This window comes from Cervus elaphus, chromosome 22 (assembly GCF_910594005.1).
Source record: "Cervus elaphus chromosome 22, mCerEla1.1, whole genome shotgun sequence".
In the NCBI taxonomy this organism is placed as follows: Eukaryota; Metazoa; Chordata; class Mammalia; order Artiodactyla; family Cervidae; genus Cervus; species Cervus elaphus.
The window spans coordinates 48,345,052-48,370,634 of record NC_057836.1 but is presented as its reverse complement, the minus strand read 5'-3'; the positions used below and the strand labels follow the sequence as shown (position 1 = coordinate 48,370,634).

At 41.8% G+C, this 25,583-nt stretch overlaps 1 protein-coding gene across 3 annotated transcripts; it reads right to left on the bottom strand.

Annotated features, from left to right (window-relative positions):
* Positions 1-636: 636 nt before the first annotated feature.
* Positions 637-24,425, bottom strand: PRDM4 (PR/SET domain 4). 3 transcript variants are annotated; one of them, XM_043881582.1, is made up of 12 exons: positions 24,292-24,425; positions 23,671-23,937; positions 19,208-19,341; positions 17,415-17,600; positions 15,032-15,826; positions 10,607-10,756; positions 9,505-9,644; positions 8,488-8,573; positions 7,401-7,528; positions 6,376-6,690; positions 5,096-5,264; positions 637-2,330 (listed from the first exon to the last, which is right to left on the bottom strand). In XM_043881582.1, the coding sequence occupies exons 2-12, from the start codon at positions 23,679-23,681 to the stop codon at positions 2,018-2,020; spliced, it is 2,427 nt and encodes an 808-aa protein (XP_043737517.1). In that variant the 5' UTR covers positions 23,682-23,937; positions 24,292-24,425; the 3' UTR covers positions 637-2,017. The 3 variants fall into 3 exon arrangements, with proteins under 3 accessions (XP_043737517.1, XP_043737518.1, XP_043737516.1); XM_043881583.1 differs by having other exon boundaries at positions 9,505-9,623; positions 24,118-24,295; XM_043881581.1 differs by lacking the exon at positions 24,292-24,425 and adding an exon at positions 24,118-24,284.
* Between the last annotated feature and the right edge of the window lie 1,158 nt (positions 24,426-25,583).

The window sequence follows — 25,583 nt, the reverse complement described above, 5'->3', positions numbered from 1 at the left end:
ATGGATACCGACTCCGGTATTTTTGCCTGGAGAGGTCCATGGACAGAGGAACCTGGCAGGCTACCATCAATGGGGTCACAAAGAGTCAGACACGACTGAGCAACTGACACTTTTAACTATCTTGGGCAGCATTCCAACCAGCATCTGCAGATGATGAAGCTTACCTCAGCAGGAGTCAAAGAGAGAAAGGGCACTTGGAGCTCGGGCACCAGTGGCTTCCCGGGGACAGGAGTGGCTGCCACTAGGACGCCTCTCCCAGCTGGAGAGGCTGGGCGTGGCGTTGCCTCAGCCCCACCAGTGCTCCCTAACGGCGGCTCAGGACCTCATGTTGACAGCCACCTCTAACCACCACCACCTCACCCACTCCCTCGGCTGCAGACCTGGACTTCTCCATGGAGGCAGCAAAGAAGAGGCACTACCTCAGGAAGGAAGAGGGCAGGGGCGAGAGCTGGAGACGCAGGAAGCACGATTTGTCTGAGCACTGTTCTGCGCAAGCATGCTAAAATTTAATTTCAAAGCTAAGGTACTTAGGAAATACTTTCTCCAACTTCTGACCTTAGAAAAACTCAAGCTGGACCTCATTTCCCCGTAAAAGCCTCAATCCTTTCCTTCCACAAAATGAGATTACAAGAGGTATCGCATTTTTTAAAAAGTTTTTATTTTAATCCTTCCTAGAGGAATACAGATTTGAATGAAATACATTCATTCCATAAATACATTAGCAGCAAAACCTTCCCACCAGAGTCCTCTCCACCTCCAGCCCAGAGGTTGCACCTTAGAGCAGGAGAGCATGTTCCATCAACCGTTGACTTCAGGATGTGTTCGCTTCTTGGTGAAAGCAGGCTATACATGAGAAAGACCAGGTGACAGATAGATTGAATTAAGCTGGAACCCTGAAAATACATACACAAGGTGACCATTCGACCTTCTGCACTTTCCAAATCCTCTGGAATCCACCATGCTTAACTGATGAGGTCTTTCATCACAGACAGCTGGGAGCGCCTAACCTTGCAAATGCACCAACGGGTCTTCTGAGTTGGCAACATTTTGATGGTGTCTTGACCCTTTCCAGAGAGTGTCCAGATAGAAAGGATCACTCCCTCCTCCCTTCCACGGGCCGAGGTACCTCCCTGTCAGTTGGTCCACATGCCCTTGCTATCTGGAGACAACGTAGCAGGCATCACTTGGCTTGTTACACCTCCAGATACTCTCTGTCCGGGTGCTAGAGGCTTCACTGGAGACAGAGATGTGTCGAAACCTTCAAAGATCTCTCAGAACAATCAGATCTCTCAGCCCAGCTTCCATCAGAGCACAGGACAGAGCCCTCTGGACAGTGGCCCAGGCACCTCTCCTTTTCTTCTCTCCACCAGGGCATGCTTCCTGACTGCTCCTTTCTCACCTGCCCTCTAGGAGCCTGTGAGATTCTGAGAAGCAAGATCCACCCTCAACTCCCCAGCAGCCAGGAGAGATGAAGGCAGGTGGTGCTTCAAATATGTGAGCCGCGGTCAGAGTAACAAGCTTACCCTGTTACGTTCCAATCCACTCTGGGATGAGTTTAAGTCACAAGTCTGCATAAAACGTAACACCAGAACCACAATCAGGATGACTGGGACACAGGGACCAAGTCAACGGTTGCTACCAAATCAATGGGTTGGGAGAAAAATGAAATAATCAAAGAATTTAAAATAAATCTCATTTGATGGGCAGAGGGCAGCTCTGACTCAGGTATAAGTGTTATCACCCAGATTATCATGTAAATAAAGAATAGATCTCAAAAGCTGACACCTGCCTCCCCATACACCACTTAAAAAGAGGACACGTGCTCTTTTCTCAATCTTTTTAAAAGTGTTTTCATTAGGATACTCTTCTGTAAGTGCTTTATCCATTCCCATTTAGTCTGTTTTGACTGTTGGCTGGAAGGAATCAAACTATTTTATATAAAAACCATTGTAGTGAATAACTGGTTATGTGTTTTTCCCTTTTGCATTTTCCATCCAGAAGTCAGCTTCTTTCTCTTCTATTTATGTGCAGAGAGAGAGTCATCTGCTGAATACACAGCACTGCCTATGCGACAGTCCTCTGTCCCCACCGAGTCTGCCAGCTCTTCCTCCTCTGAGTCGTCTTCCTCCTCCTCCTCCTGTGCTGATGAACTGGAGGTGGGCCCTTTGCAGGTTTTTAGGTGTCGGGTGAGATGATATTTGGTAAGATAAGCCTTTGTACATTTTTCACAGACATAATCCCGTTTTCCTTCATGTGAATTGAGATGTTTCTTTAAGTGATTTGTCCTCAAGAACAGCTTGTCACACTTGGGACATTTGATCTGGCGTTCTCTAAGAGGAACACAAGGAAAGAACAAAACAAAACATTTGATTTGGGGTTACAAATACAACTGAGGCACACACTGACTCTGCACAACCTCAAGACCTTTGTCTGAGAAGCTCTACCCAACTAGAATCAAACCTCTATAGGAGATGCATCACATACAACAGTCATAAGACATGTGCAGTTTAAACAGCACAGACTGATTTTGCCTGTTTCAGAATTCTAGGTAAATGGGACTGTACTGTATGTATCTCTTTTGTGTTTTTGCTTCTTTTTGAAAATCAGTCAAGTCGCTTCCATGGCAGGAGGCTACTTACGAATACACCACAACCTGGCTGTGGCACTGGCTCTGTCTGTGGTTAATGGGTTCTCTGGTGGTTTTGTTTTTTATCACCACAGGCAAGACTGCTATGTGAACATTTCTACACTGGTATGTGGGTCTGTTCCTCTAGGGTATATACTCAGGAGAGGCACAGCTGGATCCAAGGATATGTATACCTTCAGTTTTACCACGATGATGCTAAGCTGTTTTCCAACACTGTTGTATATTTCAATATACATGTCCATCAACAGCCATTTCAGAGCTCCTGTTGCCCCACATTCTTACCAACTGGAAGACTCAAATTTGAAAATGTTTGCCAGCTGACCAACATAATGGTATCTAACTATAATGTTAACAGTAGCCCATAAAATTATCCAATTCAAGATGTGAACAGCATCAAGGCTGGAGTAATAACTCTGGCCCAGACATCTTAGAGCTGACAAAAAACTTGGGGATCATACAGAGTACGAATTTTTAAACTTTTTTTGAGCATCTGAACCCTGTGTCTTAATGAAAATCCAACATGTTAAACAGAAAAAATGGGGCACTCAACCCTGACTGAACCTTAGACCCACTTGGCGAGCTTTTTAAAAATACCAAGGCCAGGGCTCTGCCCCTGATCAGAATCCCTGGAGGTGGGGCCTCGGCACCAGTCATTGATTCTCACATTTCCCAAGTGACTATCATGAGCAGTGTTAGGGGCTGAATACCTAAATTGGTATGCTGATGCTTCAGCTCATAACGTGATGGAATCTGGAGGTGGGGACCTACGGTTAGAAGAGGTTATGAGAATGGGACCCCCATGACGGGGTTATGTCCTAAGAAGAGAGAGATCAGAGCTTGTTCACTCTCTCCTCCACCTGAGCACATAACAAGAAGGCAGCCAGGAAGAAGGCCCTCATCAGAACTCAGCCATGCTGGCACCCTGGTCTCAACTTTCAGACTCCAGAAGTTTAAGAATATAAATTTCTTTTGTTTAAGCCACCACTCAGTCTATAGTATTTTCATGTGGCAGCTCAAGCTAATATAAGCAGCTAGATTAAATGACCCCAGAGAGCTCTTTCAGTTCCAACTATGTAAAACTATATATAAAATGTGATAATTAATATATCTAATTTTTAGAATTTCATACTAATAATGAAACCACTTAATGAAAACTTTGTTTTAAAAGGTCATTCTGAGAGTCAGGAATGTAGATCCAGACTCCTTTGGTATTTTAGTGTTTCAGGTTGCACTGTGATTACAAATCAGATAAAATAGCTGATATGAAAGCAAAATATTTATCTAAAACCCATGATAAGAATAAAAGTTCCATTTTTGATGTATTTCTAAATAAAATACAAGCTAATGTTTTCTCCCACAGAATCTGCTCTCTTCTATTTGTCACTGTAACTAACACAGGTTGGACAATTAATTACAGTTGGATTCATGCAATAAATTCCTAATGGGCTGTCCAATATTCGGCCTTCTCCTCCTTCCACCCCCTTGTCCTGCTGCCAGAGTAGTCTCTGTAAAACAGACAACTCACCAGGACATTCTTTCCCTTAAAATCCTTCAATGCTTGTGCAAGAATGTGAATACATTTAACATCACTGAACTACATACTTAAAAAGGGTTAAGACAGAAAAATTTATGTGTTATATACCATAATGAAAATACACACAGGCACACACACGCACAAAGCCGAGTAGTTCCTGGTACATGGGGAGAAAAAATGCCCCATGACTCTCCATTATTCCCAGAATGAAATTTAATTTTGAACTGGATAAAAGGCTCTTCATCATTTGGTTGCTGCCTCCCTCTATCACTCTCACATACATGGGATGCTCTCACTATAGAGAATCAGTCTTATTTCACAGTCTTTTTCACATTCATGTTTCTTCATACCCCATTTCGTCTGTCTAGAAGACTGTTTCCTGAATAATTCTAATTTACCTTAATACTTATCTCCAACTACCAGGAAGCTTTCTCAGGACACTCACAGACTGGGTGAGGTAACCCTCTTCTATAGTCTTTCAGGATCCTACACTTACTCTAACATCTGCAACACAGCATGGCAATTATTTACTCTTCTGTTTCTCTTAATGGCCTCTGAGCTCTTTAAAGCCAAGGACTATTCTCATCTTTGTATTTTCACCACTTAGCAAGTCGCTGGACTTCAAGGAGGTACTTAAAAAGTCGTTAATTAAATTATGTTTCAAAACTACAAAGAAAAAAGGAAATAAAGAGAGTAGAAGTGAAAATGAGAAAACAAAGCAAGCACCGTTAACTCTTTCAGGATAAACCAGAACCTTAGCTTTGTGACCTATGTGGTCGGAACACAGTCTGTGTGGTCAGAGAACACAGGCTATGTGGAACACAGGAGATACAGGCACCACAGCGGGAGACAGTGAGCCGGCACACACAAGCCCCATTCATCACCCAAGCAGCCGTCAGCTACGGGTCACTCACTGTGTGTGGATGAGCACGTGCTGCTTGAGGTCCTGCCTCCGCATGAACAACTTGTCACAGTAGTCACACTTGAGGTTCTTCTCCCCCGTGTGGATGACCATGTGGGATTCCAGGTGAGCCTTCTGGGTGAAAGACTTGTCACACAAAGTACACCTGTAGTTCTTTTGACCTGCATATTAACCCGAATGATCACACTGTGAATCAAAGTGCCACGAGCACTCTCAGCATGAAGAGACACGTTGTACAGGTATGTGGCAGAGGCAGGAATAAAACAGAATTGACTGGTAACTGGAACCTCACATTCTAGGACTGTCTACCTAGAGCCACTCAGAGCCACTGAATTATATGCTGCAACTAAAGCTAGAGAAGCTAACAAACCTGACCTATGACTGCTTACCTACACACACACTCTTTACCGTTTACAGCTAACACATGATACAAGTTCTGGGGGGAAAAAATCACTTATAACCCTAGTGCCTAACTTAATTCAATCATTTTTTTTTTAAAAAAACCTCAAGAATTCTGGTACTTGTTCACAAGCAAACATATTTTTACAATCTAAATTTTAGTTTTCTTTTTTAAAATATGTCTTCATAAACCAAGGATGAAATAAAATCTTTTTAAGAATGCAGGAAAAAAGTTACTCAGGGGTTAGCAAACCTTTTCTTATAAGCCATTCCAAATATTAAGGTTTGTGGGCCACACACACTCTGCTGGAACTACTCAGTCCTAATGCAAAAGGATAAGGGACAATTTTACCTTCAAAGTTTTGGAGAAAATGACCCAACCAAGAAAACCAAACTAAACTAGTTATTGTTATAGTGCATATGATAGAAACTTATGCCTAAGAGAAAGGGTTTGGTGTGCATGGAGTTTAGAAAATAGAAACTCAATAAATTCTGGTGGTGTTCAACAAACAATATTCAAAGGATAGAAACTGGCTCTGGCTAGTGACAGGGGTGACCTCTAATAGTACGCTCTAGCTGTTTCTGAAGAATTACCTTCAGGTCCAAACACACAGATGAACTCCCTGATTATTAAATGCATTTTCCCAGTCACATTCAAACTATGACTAGGCCACCTGGAAGATGGAGCAAATTAGTAATATTCTCTGAGCAGGCAGTTATTCCACACAATTCATGACCCAATGAAGTCCTCCTGTCAGCCAGCCGATTCTCTAACATCTGATCTCAACCCTATTTGCCACACTTGTCTTGCTGCCACGCCCTTACCAATTTCTAATTTTTCAAAATTCCACTTTATGGTCCAGGACAGCTTACCTGTGTGTATCTTGAGGTGGGTCCGCAGGTTGCTGGGATCACTGAAAGCCTTGCTACAGAAATCGCACTTGTGGGGCTTCATACCCATGTGACCCATAAAGTGGACGTGAAGTTTGGAAGGAGAGATAAAAGCCTGGGGGCACATGGAGCACTTCCACTTCCTCTCTTTGCTGTGGCTCGGCCCGTGGCTGCTGCTGTGGCCGTGGCTGGGAAGGTGGTTGTGGATGTGGCTGCTCAGGTGGGCTTTGAACTCAGTATAGGAACTGCACTCCTTGCCACAGTTACAGAGGTGCACATCTGGGTGCTCAGGAACACCTTTAAAAATTACTCGATGTACTTACTTCAATTTTAAAGCTCAAATTTTAAACCTTAGTGATTGTTGCTTCTAATTTTCCCTTCTATCAAAATTTCCAGCTTGCCCACTAACTGTAAAATTAAACACATTTTGTTCAATGCTCTAATCCCAGCATCTCAAATAGTCTGTCAGGCACATAGGGAACACCTAGTAAACATTAAAGTATAAGGCATGTTCCTAGGCAAAAAACTGAAGATTTTGTTGCACGCAAACTCATGTGTATGTGTGTGTCAGAAGTTTTATTACAGTGAAAAAGGACAGAGAATGCTTCTGACGCAGACATCAGAAAGGGGACAGAGTGTCATCACTTGTCATTATGACACAGTGCAAAGAAAGACTATGAAGGTTAAACCAACTCACAGCGTTGTCCTTTATGAACTTAAAACTGTAATGGTTCGAAAAGTAACTCAGGAACTTCAAATTCCCCAAATCAAAGTCCTAACACAAAGTTCATGCCGCCTGGCTGGTATGGCTGCCTGGTTCTTCAGTACATGAAGAACTTCACAGATCTTAACACTTCTATCGTAAGGTTAATACTCTGCTTTTACATACACAAAGGCATGTGATTTGCTTCTGCTTACACGTAAATCATTACCAAAACTATACTACTGATCCTCGGTATTTTTACTGTGTCACATTCATGACAAACAAGTCTTATATATAAACTTACCAATCTGCTGAGCATAATCCCGGCTGTAATAAAAAAGCAGTTCATTTTCAGGAGGGATATCCTGGGAGGTGCAGAAGTAGATTTTTCCATCATGGGGATAAGCCACCAAATTCTGTTCTTCCCGATTCCTAGGTTATCACATTTAACAAATCAAGCATATTAATTTTATATTATTTATTTACTTAAAAAATTTTTTTGGCCACACTGCGTAGCTTGTGGAATCTCAAGTTTCCCATCCAAGGAATGCCCATCAAGCAGATTAATTTTGAAATATATACTAAACACATCATATCCCTATAGCAACATCTTATATGAAAACTTAGATGTACTATTTCTCCGGGTCATTTCTCCAATTACCTATATTACCTGTTAGGGTTAACTTGTTTAGAAACAGAATTCTTACTTCAATATATCAGCTCATTGCTCTTTATAGTCAAAAACACTCTACTCTATTGCTAGAAGAAAAGTAAGTAAAATGAAGTCTTAAAACAATATGACAAAGACACAGAAATAGAGAGCTTGATAAGAATTAACACACCAGCCTAAGGGGTTGATTGCATGCGTGTGTGCTAAGTTGCTTCAGTTATGTCCAATTCTGTGTGACCCTTCAGACAGTAGCCCTCCAGGTTCCTCTTCTCCATGGTAATTCTCTAGGCAAGAACATTGGAGTGGGTTTTCATGCCCTTCTCCAGGGGATCTTCCCGACCCAGGGATCAAACCTGCATCTCATGTCGCCTGCACTGGCAGGTGGAGTCTTTACTAGCGCCACCTGGGAAGCCCAAGGGGCTGACCAATAGCCAATATAAAGAAAAGGTACCTACTTGCAAATTCAATGGTAACTGTGTCATTTTTTATTGCACTGGTAAACTGAATAAACTGCTCATAAAAAAGGGATAATTTCTATTTTAATTTATAATCACCATTAGTCAACAACTACTGGGGTGAAGAAAATAAAAAGCCTTGGGCTTTAAACTATGTTCAGATATCACTGTCATTGGATTCTTTAATTCTTTCCTATTTTATTCGAAGTTTTCTACTGAAAAATATCTGAATCATAACTATTTCTTGCATCCAAGTCTACTCTCACCTGGCTTTGCGCACAAACATCATCCAATTACATTCATTTTCGTCAGTTGTAATGATGCAGAATTCTAGGACACCATTGTGGTATATCTGCCAACAGAAGGCAAACATACACATCAAATGAACTGACAAGTTCTAGCAATAATCTCATTTACTTTGCAGTAGGTACCAGCTTTCCTAGTCAGTGTGAAAATACATGGTTGTCTTCTCATGTGTCTGTCATTTCACCAGTCACCCTATTTCCAGCAATACAATTAAGACCACTAGAGACCTACAGTTAGTAGGTGCTCAGTATACAGAATCACGTTGCTCTTGATTAGTCACATTTTGGCTTGACTGGAAAAGACATAAAAAACTCTAGTTGTCTTCATCACCCACCACACAAACAGACATTAAGGTCAGAGAACCACCTCTTCTTATTTTTTGCTCCAGTGAACCTAGCATTCCTGTGTTCTCATCTGGACAACACAATTAAAGTCCCCAGTGCCAGTGGCACTTCACCTTTTCAACTATCACAAGACCCACTTCCGCCTTAATCCAATGTTAACAAGCATCATTCCCAATCTACTAAGATTCTATACAAACATGTAATAGGAATAGGTGTTTATATCAGAAACTTAAGTTTTCAGTCCCTTTCATTAGAAAAATAGAGAAATAATCTTAGCTTCCAAGTCTAGAATTGTTTCCCAAGCTAAATATTTGAGGAATGCTTTAGCTGATCACAAAATAAGACTTTCAACATATAAACAAAGTCCAAAGCCTGAGCTGCCACAAGTAATAAAAAGGAGTAGTCATTGGGTTACTAACAAAATGGAGACTAAAACAGTTTATCTTATATTCAATATCTGACATTTTGTTATGTATTATAATTTGGCTACCAAGAACAGAAAGTAGTATTCAGTGACTGATGGATGAATGGCACTGTATGAATCTTGGCTAAGTCTGACTTTTACATCACTTTTGACTACTTCATTACTATAAAAGCATCCAAAAGTCACAGAAAAATTTCAGCAACACTGACCTTCCAGATATGACTAACCGCCTTGTCTGTCCATTCTGCTACTTCCATGGAGTGACTCTGCTGGCCAATGAGAGGCCCAAAGCAAGTCCGAACAGGGATGGTTTCTCCAGTCCACACACCTAGCAGTGGAAGGACACCAACTACACAATCAGTGATTTAAACATCTAATAGGATAGAGAAGAGAGTAGCTTAACTCATGAAAAGAATCTTATTTTCAATGAATCTATGAACTGCTGATATTCTAGCACCCCTGAAAGTACGTAAGTCTTATGAATTCTATTCTATAAATAAGGAAAAAGTAATGAACAGAGTAGACTGGGTTCAGAAGAAATAGGCCGAGTAAGAAGCAGTATCAGAAATTCCTGAACCACTGTTTATACACAAGGAACCAACCATATCCCTCCAAGTTGATACATAAAAAGGACTAGACAACATTATTATAAAAAAGTAAAGCAATTACTATAAAATAAATCAAACTTTTAAGATCACTTGTGCTTAAAGCACCGCTCTTTATTATCTAAGAGGTTTAATGCTTTCAACTGACTGATGCCTAAGCTACACCTGAAAGAACAATGTCTAGTACCGTATTTTCAAAGAATGGCACAAAAATTCAGATACCATGTTACATTCCAGTATGGATAAGCATACTCTGGCACTCTGTATTTCTTATTCTCTTTTCCTAAGGAGTATTAAGCAATTTATAAACATTTGATAGAAGTATTTTTGGTGATAAAAAGTTATAAATGGTGAATTTTCCGTGTTTTATAAAAGAAACTAAGTTTCATGGAGTGATCTGTCATGATAAATGACAGTGGATGATACAGCTGAAAATAAAAGCCAAGTCTTCAAAGATTCAGCCTTTGAGGATTCTCTCCTCTAGTCAATCCTGATCCTAAAAAAGGGGAACTTTTCCAATAAAGTGTTCAACTTGATTTAGTGCTATCGCCACTGGAAAAGTATTCCATAAAAGGATAAATCTTCAGCCATAAATTGACTTTTGGATCAAGCAAGTAACCTCTAAAGCATACACATCCACTTTTACAACTCTACCCTACAAAGGAAGAAGAGACTTTGATCGAGTTTTACGGTTCCAGGGTCTTACCAACATCTGCTCCCACCATTGACTGGCGGAGAACAAGCTGCTTTGGGAGAGAAAGCCTGGCTCTGCTCTCGATTGGACTGTCAGGAACAAAAGTCACCGGTCCGTGATCAGGGCAGTCTGAGGGATAGGCTCGGTCACAGAGAGTGCACCCTGCAGATGACAAATGTGAGACATAAATGGGGTCAGTTCCAGCAGACAGATCAATGACCACCTGCTTTATTTAAATGTGAATTATTAAAATGTAACCAGTATGAACCAAGGTTCTAGGAGAAATGCTCTGACCAAAGGACCACTTTATTACACTTACATGTATATCCACTCGTATCCTTCTTCAGCAAGATTTGATTTGATTTTTTTTAAATGCAACTGGACAAGTGTCCTATTCAGTGCATAAGAAGAACACGGATCAAAAAGTAACACTGCATTACTTCAGGAATCAAGTGTGTTATTTCTTACAGTAAGTGGGTAAGAAATTCCTTCAGATACGATGTTCTGAAGTCAAGAAGATTCAGTCTACCAAACTCTAAGAGGAAAGGGAGCTGAAACACTGCTGGTGATGCAGCGACAACACAGCGCAAGGGAGTCAGAGATGCTTGCACCACCGCTCGCCCCTGCTTCACTGTTAACAAGCTGGCTGGCCACGTTTGGATGACAGGTTCTTAAGGCAAAGAAAATTCGCAATCTGCTCTTTAGGACAGCAGGTAGGATCATATTCTTGCAGACATATTTGTTTAACATTCTTAATTTATTGTTCATATGGTCTTTTTCTATTGTCAAAAAAAAAAATGTTGACTTCATACATTGTTCTATGCTTATTGTAACTTCACATGTACAAGCTCAGGAGTGTCCTCCTTCTCCACAAATCTTTTGCTCTTTTACTTTCCTTTCTCCTTGATAAGGAGTAGTATTCATGATCCTATTTAGTCACTGACTGTTTTCAAACTTTCCAAATTTATTCACAAAATAGTTGTAATACATAAACCTTAGAACCACAGTCTTCTAGGTGCCTTTATTCCCCTAAACAACCTATTAGAAATTACCACTTAAATGGCATAAAATATCATAACTTAAACATAAACATAAAACTTAACGTTTTCATATTTAGCCAAAGTAGTAATAATATATTACTTCTTCAAGTACTGCTTGATTTAAAATTCTTTAAAATCAGACTAGAGATCCCCTACACTCTATGAGGACTTATTCTCCAATGCTTTTAATTATAAACCATGTTAACTCTTCAAACAAAGGAGATTCAGATTTCATACGGCAAAAAAGGGTCACAGGCTTCCTTCAAAGAGATTACCAATGGCGACTAAGTACATGTAAGATGCTGAACATCATTAGTCATTAAGGAAATACAAATTAAAACAATGAGATGCCATTTCACACCTACTATGATGGCTATAAATAAGCATTTTTTTGTTTACAAATAACATTCAATTATTACCAGGAAAAAAAAAGGAAATCCTGGCAAAGATGTGGAGAAACTGGAACCTTCATACACTGATGCTGGGAATATAAAATGGTGCAGCCACTTTGGAAAACAGTCTGGTGATTCCTCAAAAACAGGAATTTCATTCCCATATATGTCCAAGAATTAAAAACATTCATTCATTCAAAAACCTGTATGTGAATGTTCATAACAGCATTGAATATAATAGTCAAAAAGGAGAAACAAAATGTTCATGAAAAATAAATGGATAAACATTAAAATGTGGTATATCCACACAATGGAATATTATTCTGATACATGCTATAACATGGATAAGCCATAACATTATGCTAAGGGAAAGAAGCCAGGCACAGCCATATACAGTAGGATTCCATTTATATGACATGTCTAGACTAGGCGAACCCATAGATAGCGAAGTTTAGTGTTACCTGAGAAAGGGGGGTGGGGGTGAGAGTGACTGCTAACAAGGTTTCTTTATGGAGTAACAAAAATTTTTGAATTAGATAGTAGTGATGGTTCACAACCTTGTCATTATACTAAAAACCACTGAAGAGTCCACTTTTAAAATGTGTATGTGAATTATATTTCTTCTGAAAAACACTCAGAAGTAAGAGGTTCCACTTGCCCACTTGAAAAATGATCAACAGGAGACTTCCCTGGCAGTCCAGTGGTTAAGACTCCAGGTTTTGACTGCAGGGGGCACAAGTTTGATCCCTGGTCAGGGAACGAGGATCCCACATGACACTGGGTGTAGCACCCTCCCCGCAAAAGGATAAATAGACTGATTTAAGCCATTTCTTACCTTCTCCTAAATTAATGACCATACATTAATTATAATCCTAAATTATTTTAAAATTATAAATTTGAGACTTTAAAGGGTTAACACAAAAGGTCACCCCACTGCTTGGCTTCAGTAGTACCAGAAGCCTCCTCCTACTTTTCTGACCATCCTGTTCAACTTACTTTAGAAGCTCTTCCTCTGCCACTGTACCTTAGCATACCTAGCCTTGTCATTCCACACACTTAACTAGGATAGGATTTCACCTCACTTCCATGGCTATGATGAACATCTTAATGCTAAGGATTCCTGAATATTTCCAGATAGGTCTCTGAGCTTCAGATTCAAGTTCTCATTCGACATCTCTAGGTATCACTGAACACTGAAATCAACATGTCTGACACTGGACTCACCTACACTCATCAAAAACAAAACAAGGGACTTCGCTGGTGGCCCGGTGGATAGGAATCTGCCTGCCAGTGCAGGGGACATGGGTTTGATCCTTGATCCGGGAAGATTCCACACGCCTCGGAGCAACTAAGTCCACGGGCCACAACTACTGAGGCCCATGCTCTAGGACCCGTGCTCCACAAGAGAAGCCACAATGAGTAGCCCACACGCCGCAACCAAGAGTAGCCTTCACTGGCCACAGCTAGAGAAAGACCTCACAAAGCAAGAAAGACCAAGCGCAGTCCAAAAGAAAAAAAAAAAAAAATCCACTCCACCTCCATCATTCATTATCCTAAAGAATGGTCACAATCCACCTAGTTTCCCAGCCAGAAACCAGTCATTTCTCCTTAAACCTTCTCTCCTCCAACGTCACCCAATCAACAAGATCTATTGAGTTTTCTGTTAATATTTTCCACTTTTTCCATCATTATCTGTATTCTAGATTGGAATACCATGACCTTACACTTAAACTATGGCATCGCCATCTTTACCTCTCTGCCACTAACAAGCCTGCTACCCTCACACAGCAGAACCCCTATCCCAGCCCTCCCTCCTCAAAATCCCTGTCTGCTCTTTGAAGACCTTCTGGGTTCTGGCTCCTACTTCTCTCATCACATACCCTCTCCCCACCTCTGTTTTTTTTTTTTTTTTTTTTTTTGTCGGGGGGGGGGGGGGGGTGTACTTTTTTTGGTTGTACTGTACCACATGTAGGATTCTAGCTCCCTGATCAGGGATCGAACTTGTGCCCCCTGAAGTGGAAGCTCAGAGTTCCAACCAATGGACCACCAGGGGAGTCCCTCCCCACCCGTTTTATGCTTCAGCAATTCTGAACCACTCACGACTCTTTCAAACTACAGGTGCCAGTTCCCATGGGGGATGCTGCTCCTCCTGATTCTCCACTTTGGACATGTCTGCTCTTCAGGTCTGTGTTAACTCGTATGTAGTCTTCCCTGCGCTTTCCACGGTCTGGTGAGATGCTCCCCCGGCTCAGGCTCCTTTAGCACCGTACACTTAATCCCATCTTTCCACTCAGTACACCACAATGCAATAGCCTGCTCACTGGCCTGTGCTTCCCTTCGGACTGTGGGCTCCTTAAAGCCTCTTGCAGATTACTTTTTATGCTGCATCTAGTACACAGGCTGGTGTTTACTAGCACTCAACATGTTGACTGCATGAATGAAGCAGTAGTGACACCAACAACTTGACTATTTTTATATTTTGTTACTATTGCCCCATAAAAAGAGCTTTTACATGCCAAACTATGGTAATTTATATGCATTCTGAGCAAAAAAAAAAACCACAAAATTTCACTTGTATCTACTTACATTTTTCCAGGGGGATGAAAAATTACACATGATCTAATAAATTTGTCTTATGTAGAAAAAGCACATGGCAGGTCACACAGAACACCTTACTGAAATTTACTTATATAACTAACTCTGTGAAATCTTGGGAAATACCTTAAGTATTAATAGGCTAAGCTTATCTGTAAAATACAGAAATGATTGTTTCCTTACTTCAGGAAGATGCTTTAAGAACCAACAGAATGTCTATATATCACTTGGCTTATTTGAGAAAAAGGCATCACATTAACACAAAGGACAGTACATAGGCAAATAAAAGTTTCAAAGTCCAGTTACTTTCTATACTTCCTTAATTAACACCTGACCTTGTGACTAAACCTGTTAAGGATGATGACCCTTTCTATCAATATCTCCAAAAGAAAAAGGCTAAGCACACTCACAAATTGTAAACAAGGTTGCCATATTTTCCTTGTTTGAATTGGAGTCTTCCATTTGCAGTGAAGGTGGTACAAAAGAAAGACTGTCTGAAGACACATCTACATGACCCGTCCCCATGGCAACCTCCTGGGTGATGGAGGAGACAGCCACAGGTTCTAGGCTGAGGCCAACTTCATGGAGGGAAACGGACTCTAGGGAGGCGAGGTTGTGTGAGGTAGAGAGTGCCACGCTTACAGAGTTGGTGCTCATGGCCACGGTGTGGATGGAGTCACTGAGGGCACTGTCAGACATCCCGCTGACCCGGCTTGCAATGTGGTCTGTCTCCATGACCACAGGGAGCTCCAGGCCGTTCCCATGCATGGGCATCACACCACCATGGCCCACAGTCTCCGCTGCAAGGTTGCTGCTCACAGAGTCCACAGACAGAGGTTCGTGACTTCTGGAGCCATTTGGGATCTGGGTGTGCTCGCCTGCGACACCATCCATCGCCAGCTCTTCTGCCATTCCATCCGTAGAGATTGGGCTGGTGACCCTAGAGACGTTCTCCATGGTGATTGTTGTGTCCAAGGCCACCTCATGACCATCCGTGGGATGAAGACTCTGGGCACCATGTGTGTTCACAGAGCGAGAGTCTATGGAAACAATGCCTGGTTCTAATCCAACATTTCCATTGGACTGATAGGGATCTAGCGCTGAAGGGTTATTGGCGATAGATAATGCTGTATTACCATCAACATTTATGGAGTTAGGGTGAATATACTGAGGAGGTGGCCTGTCAGCTAAATAAGACAAAATGCCTGGGAAAAGGAAAAGATGAGATATCAGGAATTTTTCAGTGTATTAAGAATTCCAAATGCTAAAAGCTATTTTTCTTACAAATGCAACTAAAGTAAAATAAGCTCCTATCTATTTCTTTGGTTTGATATATACTTTATAAACAGCAACATAATACACCATAATTCATTTTGTGAAACTCAGAAATCATAAAAATTAACTATGTTCCTTTGAAGTCACTAGAAATTAACCATTTCTGCCTTTAATAATATATACATGGTTGGAATTCCTGAGTCCTAAGATGCTGAAATTTGCTCTGTAAGAGTTAAAAGGTCAAATCATTTAAAAGCAGATAGTCCATGTGAAAAATAAAATTTAATTAAATATAACTAAATTTTTATTTATTAAACTATCAAGAAACATTAGGCTCTATTCAAAATAAGTCACAATTATACTTGCTTTATTAAAACAGAAAAAATATTTGAACATTCCTGTTAATGAGTATGTGGTGAAATGGTACATGTGGCATCTCCAGTAGAAGCCCAGATTTCTAAAACGTCTTTGCAAAGTATTGAGTATATATAATAAAGACCTCAAAAATATTCATGCCCTCTTGCATTAAGAAACTCCACTTATGGTAAACAGCCCTAAATGCATTTTGTAAATAATATACCCAAAGACATTTACATAACAGTAATAAACAAACTGGTAAAAAGTGCCCATCAATAAAGACTGATATAATAAACCAAGGAATAAAGTATCAGTAGAATATAATGTGTCATTAAAAAGGATAATTATGAAAACCATGTAGCAGCTGGGGAAAATAACTATGTAAAAATAGAGAAAAACATTAAGTGAAAAAAAGGGTACATAATTGTATTGCAAGTACTACAGTCTTCATTATGGAAAACAGTAAAAACCCCTACACAAAAATAAAAGGTAGGATGGAAGTACACCAAAAAAATGGATAATGGGACTATGAATAATTCCCCTCCCTCTTTATTTGCTAAATTTTCTGAAATGAGTATATAATATTTTAGAATAAAAACTCAGTAAACTTTATAATAAATAATGACACTATAGCAGGACATGTGGTTGGTAGGAATTACAATTGGAGAATTATAAAAACTGAACCAAGAAGGTGCTGGAAGAGACAAGGGAGAAACTGTGCCATTAAGAAATTAACCTTAGTCAAACTGCTATATTAATAATGTTATCTATATGATCTAAGAGGAGAAGTACATAAATACAATTTTCTTCCCCCCATAAATTAATATCTAACAGTGACAAAGAGAAAAAAGCATCATTCAAGTCTTCGAGAACTGAAGTTAACAGTCGGCTGCTATAAGGACTTCCCAGATGGTCCTGTGGCTAAGACCCCACTCCCAATGCAGGGGGGCCTGGGTTTGATTCCTGGTCAGAGAACTAATCCCACATGCTGCAGCTAAGATTTTGCACGCTACACCTGAAGATCCCACATGTCTTGACAAAGATCGAAGATCCCAAATGCCACAACTAAGACCCAGGGTATCTAAATAAATAATTAAAACAAAACAAAAAAGGGTCGGATGTATTATTTCTTGTAAATTCCCAAATAACCATAACACTTACCAGGTAGAATGGTCCTGAAGTAACTGCTCTCAAGGTGGGGGTAAGGTGGTGGAGGTAGGGTGTAGTTTCTTTCAGGTAACCCACACATCACCCCTCGATCCCCAATACCCATTGGGAGCATCAGAGACAAAGCAGAAGGTAGAGAGCTCAGGGAGGGACCCAGGTTTGGAATCGCCACTGGCAAGCCTACAAAAAAAAATTGTTTTCCTCAATTAAAAGTAAGTACTTTAAAATATTCTGTAATCACTGGCTAAACTCTTAGGAAGGTTTTTGCAACAGGCAAAAATCCCACCCAGTAGCCCTTTACATCCCCAGATAGACAGTACTGGCAGACATCCACAGACAAGCCCTAAATTTAGTCCGCAAGTCAGTTTTAAAATGCCAACTTGATCGTTCAGTTATCTGTATTGCTCTTGGGTACAAAAACATTTAACTACAATTTAAAACCTAGTTTAAATACAATTTAAGAAAACAAATTATTTAGACATAAAAAGAATGGGAAGAAATATACGCCAAATTTCAAAGAAATATATCAAACTTCAGAGTGGTCTCTGAGTAGTGATAGTACAGATTTTTAAAAAATATTTTTTATTATACTTTTCATTTTATATGGTGAGAATGTATCACTTTTAAAAATTTCACAGATATGCTTCTACTTGGGGAAAAAACCTAAAGTTAGATGTAAAACTGTACATAAATATCTTGATATAATCTTTTGCATATATGCTCTACTTCATGATTTTTAAAAATTTACACATTATATCCACCTTGGACTACATCTATCCACACAATGCTGAAGTGACCCTGTGGCTTCCCATCATAATGAACTCACCAACTTGGGCAGTGCAGATTTGCACTATTTTTGCCAGTGGCAGTATTTTTAAACAGGTTTTTCCTCCTTAATAAGAGTGTCTACTAAATGGAATGCCTAAGAAATAAAACAAATTGAGTTAAGAACTAATTTTTTAAAAATTTCTTTTGTGGACACTAAAAGGAATACAGAGACCCTAATTTAGATGAATCTTATTTAACTGCTACATTTTAGTCATTAAGCAGGTAATTCTCTAGAGAGAACTATTTAAACTTGTAGATTTAAAATATTCTTAAGCATTAACTCATATTTTGATAAAAAGAGTCCAATACATTACAATGTCAGAGACCCGCAAGAATCACTAGCTTACCGCTGTAAGACTCAAGAGCTTGCTTCTTTTCTATTTCAATAGAAAGAAAAAATTCAACTAGGCAGATAAAAAGGTTTTAAAAATACAGTGATGGGGGAAAATGAGCTTTCCCTACACTATTATTCTGTCCGAGTTCTGAGGTTCAGGGGGAGGTTCCATGTAGGAGCTTCATCTCTGAGACCTCCTCTTTGACCATAATGCTAGGTCTGGCGCATTTGTGGTTGGTGCCAGTTTCAGGCATGATAGGGAACAAAGCTGAATTTCTCATGTGTTCTAGGAAGAGTTAGTACAGTAACTCTGATTCTCTTCTAATAAACCCAGGGACAGAATGTCAAGGGCAAGAATAGATGAAAGGGCAATCCTAGATAAACCGCCAAGTCAACTACAGCTCTGGACGAAAGGGCACTGACTCAAGAAGAGCACAAGCAGGACGGCCTGCCGCCCCATCACCCACTGGAGCCTCAGCGCTCTACAGAGACACTGCCGCAGGTGAAGCCGCCACTGACCTGCGGGGCTGCTCCCGTCCTCTCGGAAAGGGGCTCTGACCCGCTCCACTGGGAAGGGCTAACGCAGTCAAGTGCTGAAATCCAGTCCCTCTCCCTTACCACTCACCTGGAGCAGGGATGGCATTGTGAGTGGGTGAGGCAGCCAAGCCCAGGTGACCCCCTGAGACTGGCAAGGCATTGCTCACGGAGGATGAAGTCAGCTGCTCCATCCCCACAGGACTCAGGTTCATTTCATTCATCCTAGGAAAGATTAGACACAACCAGTTATGCAAAAATTGCCTCAGTGACTGTTTAAGGTACCGAAGAACCTAAAACAATAGTGGTGCAGAGATTCGACTTGATCAACTACAACTTCATTTCTAAGTGCACAGCTCTCCAATATTCTATTGATAAGGAAATTGGGATTCAAAGATGTTAACTTGGCTGTCATACAGCAGAAACAGGATTTAACTCAGGTGTGCCTTGCTCCAAATACTAAGCATGCTATTTATAGCAAAGTTTGCAATCCTTAGAGTACACTGGCAAAGAGGCGTTTCTGTGTTTTTAATTCACCTGTTTTCTTTCACAATATCTCATTTCTCCAACTGGTTTATAACTTGAAACCAGGACTTGTTTTAACTCACTCAAAGAATTTTTACTAACTCTTTTCACCGGAAGGTAAAAGTGATACTGGGCCTGAATTAGACTGCAAACAGTGTGAAGAAGCACCGTATCTTCTCCATGGATCAGCATTTTATTAACACTCTATATAGATACCTTAATAATTAATCAATAATCTTAGTAAAATCTTCTGCATAACAAGGTTCACTAGGTAAACTGTGCTAGATACTTTATAAAAAAAATTACTTCATATTAGCTCACTAATTCTTCAAAATAAGGGAATCGAGGAAACTGAGGCTCAAAGAGGGCTTATCATACACCCCAAATCACATTGCAATTAAATGGAAGAACACAGATCATGCTGCCAAACACTGTCAAAAAGCTTTTCAATACATCAAACTTTTTAAAATCTACAGACCACTTTTAGCAAGCTGAAGAATCTGAGAACTGCCTTTTCTATGCAATCCATCTTGCACTGCCATTAGCAGTATCATTAGAGTAACAGGAACACTGAATAAGACCCTACTGGAGGTTATCAGTAAGTATTAGTTCCTATGTCGGAATTTAAAGACTGTCCCCAAAGAAAAAAAGAATTCAGAGACTGCCATATCATAAACAATTTCAAGAGGCCAGCCAACAGGTTATCCAAAGAAGGTCACCGGGAACCTCCAATCCTTATACTGAATATCACAGTGATGCAAGGTCTTATGTGTGTGCCTAAGTACACGGGAGGAGTGAAGAATAGGAAGGGGACCGAGGATCTACATACTCCCTAGCAGTGAAAACAAAACTTAATAGATTTTTAACCTGAAAAATGGCTACATCAGCTATGAATCAACATGAAAATAGTAATAACTAACACTGATTACTTCCTTACTATAGGTGTTAGACACTGGGCTAAGTGATAACATGTAATGATCTTACCTAATCCTTATAACTGGGCTTCCCTGGTGGCTCAGTGGTAAGTAATCCACCGAGCAATGTAGGAGACAGGGGTTCTATCCCTGGGTTGGGAAGATCCCCTGGAGAAGGAAATGGCAAACCATTCCAGTCAGTATTCTGTTTGGGAAATCCCATGGACAGAGGAGCCTGGCAGGCTACAGCCCATGGGGTCTCAAGAGTTGGACAAGACTGAGGGACTAAAACAGTAACAACAATCCTTATAACTACTGTGAGGTAGGTATTATTCTTAATCCATTTTAGAGATGAGGAAACTGAGACTAAGAAACTTAACCCAAAATTACATTAACTAGTAAGTGGCAGATTTAACTCCAGATCTGCCTAATTTACAGAAGTCACAGAATTGGCATTTAAATCCAGGTTTACCTAATTTGAGAGAGCCAAGCTCTTAACTAAGATAATTACAATAAAAGAACCATTTTGCCTTTGACAGTTCCAACACTTAGGATCTATGGGTTTACATAGTGGAGTACGCTTAATGTCTGACATAAACCTATTCCTCCTGCATTATTCCATATTCACAGACTTCAACCTTAACCCAGGCCAGGTATCTCATAAACTTAAACTTCCAGACATTAATAAAGTGTACAAAGCTAACTGAGGACACTACCCTGTACAGAGCAGGCACTCTGATTTGGATGAAGCAATGCAAACTCATTCTTACTAAAAAGACAACTAGAATCACATTAGCAAACGAGGTGCAACTTATGAGGGATGGCACAATAACTGTATTTAATCATGACATACAAGGAAGATCCCACATGCTGCCGGGCAACTGAACCTATGTGCCACAACTACTGAGCCCGCACGCTTTACAGCCCATGCTCCGCAACAAGAGCAGCTACAGCAATGAGAAGCCGGTGCACCACAACCAGAGTAGCTCCCGCTCACCGCAACTAGAGAAAGCCCGCATGCAGCAACCAAGACCCAGCACAGGAAGGAAGGGAAAGGAAAGGAATGTAGGAATTCCCTGGCGGGCCAGGGGTCGGGGCTCTGTGCTTCTACCGCAGGGGCCATGGGTTTGATTCCTGGTCAGAACTAAGGTTCTGTATGCCATGAGGAGAGGCAAAAAACAAAAATTAAAAATAAAAGAAGTGACTTGACAGAAAACAAAATTCTGTAAAGCAATTATCCTTCAATTAAAAACATAATTTTAAAAAATAAATAAAAGAAGTGCAAAACTCCATACAAAAGACACCATAGCTACCATAAATTTGAAAGTTTCTGGGTTTGGAGTGGTTTAAAACAGACTTCTGTAACTCTTTATAGCTACAAACATTAAAACTTTACAATCAGTAGAGCAGGAATGACCTACAAAAAAACGATTACAGTAATTCTTTGAAGTACAATTAAAAGCTTCCCTGGTGGCTCAGATGGCAAAAAGTCTGCCTGCAATGCAGGAGACCCGGGTTCGATCCCTGGGTTGGGAAGATCCCCTGGAGAAAGAAATGGCAACCTACTCCAGCATTCTTGCCTGGAAAATCCCATGAACAGAGCTGTCTGGCAGGCTACAGCCCATGTGGTCACAAAGAGTCAGACACAACTGAGCAACTTTCACATACATACAATTAAAAGTCTGTAGCTTCAAACTCTATACTGAAAATTCCTGAGTATTAATCTGTGCACATAATCTCAAGATAAAAATCAAAATGGTGTTTCTAGGCTGACTCTTAGGCCTTCTCAAACCAGTTCAAACCAGAGTTAATGTGAGGCTCAGCAGATTTCTGCTTTGTTGTGAGTCACCAAAATGTGATGATCTCAGCAGCCATAAACCAAAGGTAACTAGTATCCCACAGAGAGAAAGCAGATGAAGGGAATTTACAATACGATCCTCTTAAGACACTCTCATTCCAAAGTGCAATTCTATCCTAGCTACTTTTCTTATATGGGATTCTAGGAAGCAATGCTGGGAGAAGGGCCAGAATCAAGATACTGTGCTAAGCTCGAAATTCTTGCCTATGTATATTCGTTGTAGAATCATTCCCTTCATATTCTCTAGTTTACATGACCTATGTATGACCCATGGGGCTTCCCTGGTGGCTCAGACGGTAAAGAATCTATCTGCCTGCAATGCAGGAGACCTGGGTTCAATCACTGGGTTGGGAAAATCCCCTGGAGAAGGAAATGGCTACCTGCTCCAGTATAGGGCTACAGTCCATAGGGTTGCAAAGAGTCCAAAACAACTGAGCACACACACACATGTACGAACCATTTGCTGACCTTATTAACTTTTTGTTAGAATGACATATAAGAACCTAACTGAGGGACTTCCCTGCTGGCCCAGTGGTTAAGACTCTGAGCTCCCAATGCAGGGGGCCCAGGTTCAATCCCTGGTCAGGGAACTAGATCCCACATGCTGCAACTAAGACCTGGTGCAGCCAAATAAATGAATAAATATTTAAAAAAAAAAAAAAAGAACCTAACTGAAATGCAGCCACTTTGCAAATGCAATGGACAATTTCCAGTAATTTGAGTGAATATTTTTAATCTTCCTTATCCTCAACAGCCTATGAAAGGGCCCTTAAAAAACAGCCAAATGTAACTTTTTCTGGCACACTTTTATACTGTAGGGTATAATACTTTCAACATTAACATGAAGTCTGAAGAATTAAGAACTTAATTTCTCTCCATTACCAGCCAAGCCAGATGGTAACCAGCAAAATTCAAGGTGAAACACGGTGATGAGCTAAAAATACAGCTTGAAACTCAGATTCAAATATTAACTGAAGGCGCAAATAACTCAAGGGCAAGGATAAAGATGCACAACAAGTCAATAATCAACGTGTGGCTATTCGGAACAACTACTCACACGTGGCGCAAATCAAGCCTACTGAGAGCATATTCAACCCAATACTGGTTTCTGGATTTCCTGTTCCCCTTCGGACAAATCCATTTGCAAATCGCACCTGTAACCTGCCCAACAGCACCAAAAACAAAGGCATTCTGAAGTCTTATTTGCTACATGTTTTCCAAACATGTCACCAGCGCTCGGCCCACCAAGCTACTCACCTGTGATGCATCTGCTGGGGGCCAAGGGTCAGAGAAAAGCGCACACGGGTGGCGGGGAACCGGCATCAGGGTCTGCGTTCCAAGGTCACGTGCTACCGCATCTTGCTTACAACCGCTGCACAAACGCGGCCACTCGTCCCCGGGACCGCCCGGGACCGCCCAACTTCTCCCGAGGGTCGGCGGCCGCGCACCCTGCCGCGAGATGGGGCATGCCAGGGGACACCCGGGGCCTTTCCTCCAGAAGCTTCGGGAGGCGGGCTGCCCGACCTGAGGGAGAGGACAAGGGCGGTCACCCACACGAGGGGAGGATGCAGCCCCCGTCCTCCGCCGCCGGAGAGCCTGGGCCTGCGGACACCGCCTCCCAAGGGCGGCGAAGTCGCCCGCCCGCCGGCCTGGGGCTCGCAGGCCGCCCTCGCCCCGTCCCGGCCGGGCCCGCGCGCAGCCCACCTGCCGGCCGCGCGGGGGGGCGCGCGCGCCTGCCCCGCCGCTTTGTTCCTCATCCGGGCAGAGCTCGCCTCGGGCCCTCCCCGCCCGCACGACCCCCGCGCCCCGGGGGCCGCTCGCCTAACGTTTCCCGCCCGGCCCGGCCCGGCCCAGCCCGCGGTCTCCTCAGGGCCGCACCCTCCAAGGCGCGTTTCCGGCTCCTCAGCCACTCTCGGCGCCCGCCGCTCCGCCCCTCGTGCGTGCGCCCCTCCCGGCCACGGCCCGCAAGCGGCGCCCGCGCGCTCACTCCCGCTCCCCTGGCCCATCCCCCTACTCCCGCGCGTGCGCGCGGCGGGGACCCTGACCGGAGGGGGCGGGCCGTGAGAGGCTCGACCTGGAGCGTCGCGTCTCAGTCCGGCCCGGTCGAATCGATCGCCGAGCAATCGACCCCGTTGCTAAGTAACCGGGGCTGGCCTGAGCCCTGGGAGCCGGTTCTGAGTCGCAAAAATCCCCCAGACTTTGGGTTTCGGTCTTCATGGCATCCTTCAGTTAGGAAAGCGTGGGTTCACGCAAGCCTACAAGATTTGAAATAAGGGATTTAACCAGCTATGTTGGCGGTGTTGCCCAGGAGGAATTGGGATTGTATCCAAAATATTTGTCACTACAAGTTATATCTGAAGGTCTCTCAATTTCCCTGCTTGAAGTCATAAAGGGTGGTTTTCGGGATTTTTGTACAGATTACCTTTCCATTCTCTGCCATTCTTTCCCTCCTGCAAGCCAGGCGCTATGCTAAACCCTAGGGATACTGAGATGGCTTTAAAGGAAAATGGTCCCAAATTCGCAAGGATTGGATATTGTCTGTAACACACTACCTGGTAGCCTCCTTTCACCAGCGGAATAAAAGAGACCCAGGAATTCCTCCTTTCATTCAGAAGACACTGAATTACATCTCAAACGTAGGGATAGAAAAGAACACACAGGTCTTGACTTTCAACAGCTTGCAATGTAGTGGGGACTGATGAGTTTTGAAAATTCAGTCTCACGTGGAAACAGAGGCACATCCAGTGTTTTGGACGAGAGCTAAGAAAGGTGTCAACTAACATTAATATTTCCCTTCCTTCTCAGAAGGAGAAGTTGAGGGAACTAATCACTGAACGTTTGGCAGGTCACATTGGTTCTGCTCTCCTGTTGAGGACAAATAGAAACCTAAATCAAGAAAGTCTCCATATCACAAGAGAGAGACACTTTTCCCTAAAATGTCACATCAAACCTGGGGCCTAGGGAATGCTGATGTCCTATGAAAGCTAAATAATTTCATTCTGGCTTTCCATTCTGCCTATTTTTTTTGAATAATTATTTCAGAAGTGTATGTAGACATACACTGAAGCTGAAGCTCCAATACTTTGGCCATCTGATGCCAACAGCTGACTCATTGGAAAAGACCCTGATGTTGGGAAAGATTGAAGGCAGAAGGAGAAGGGGGCAACAGA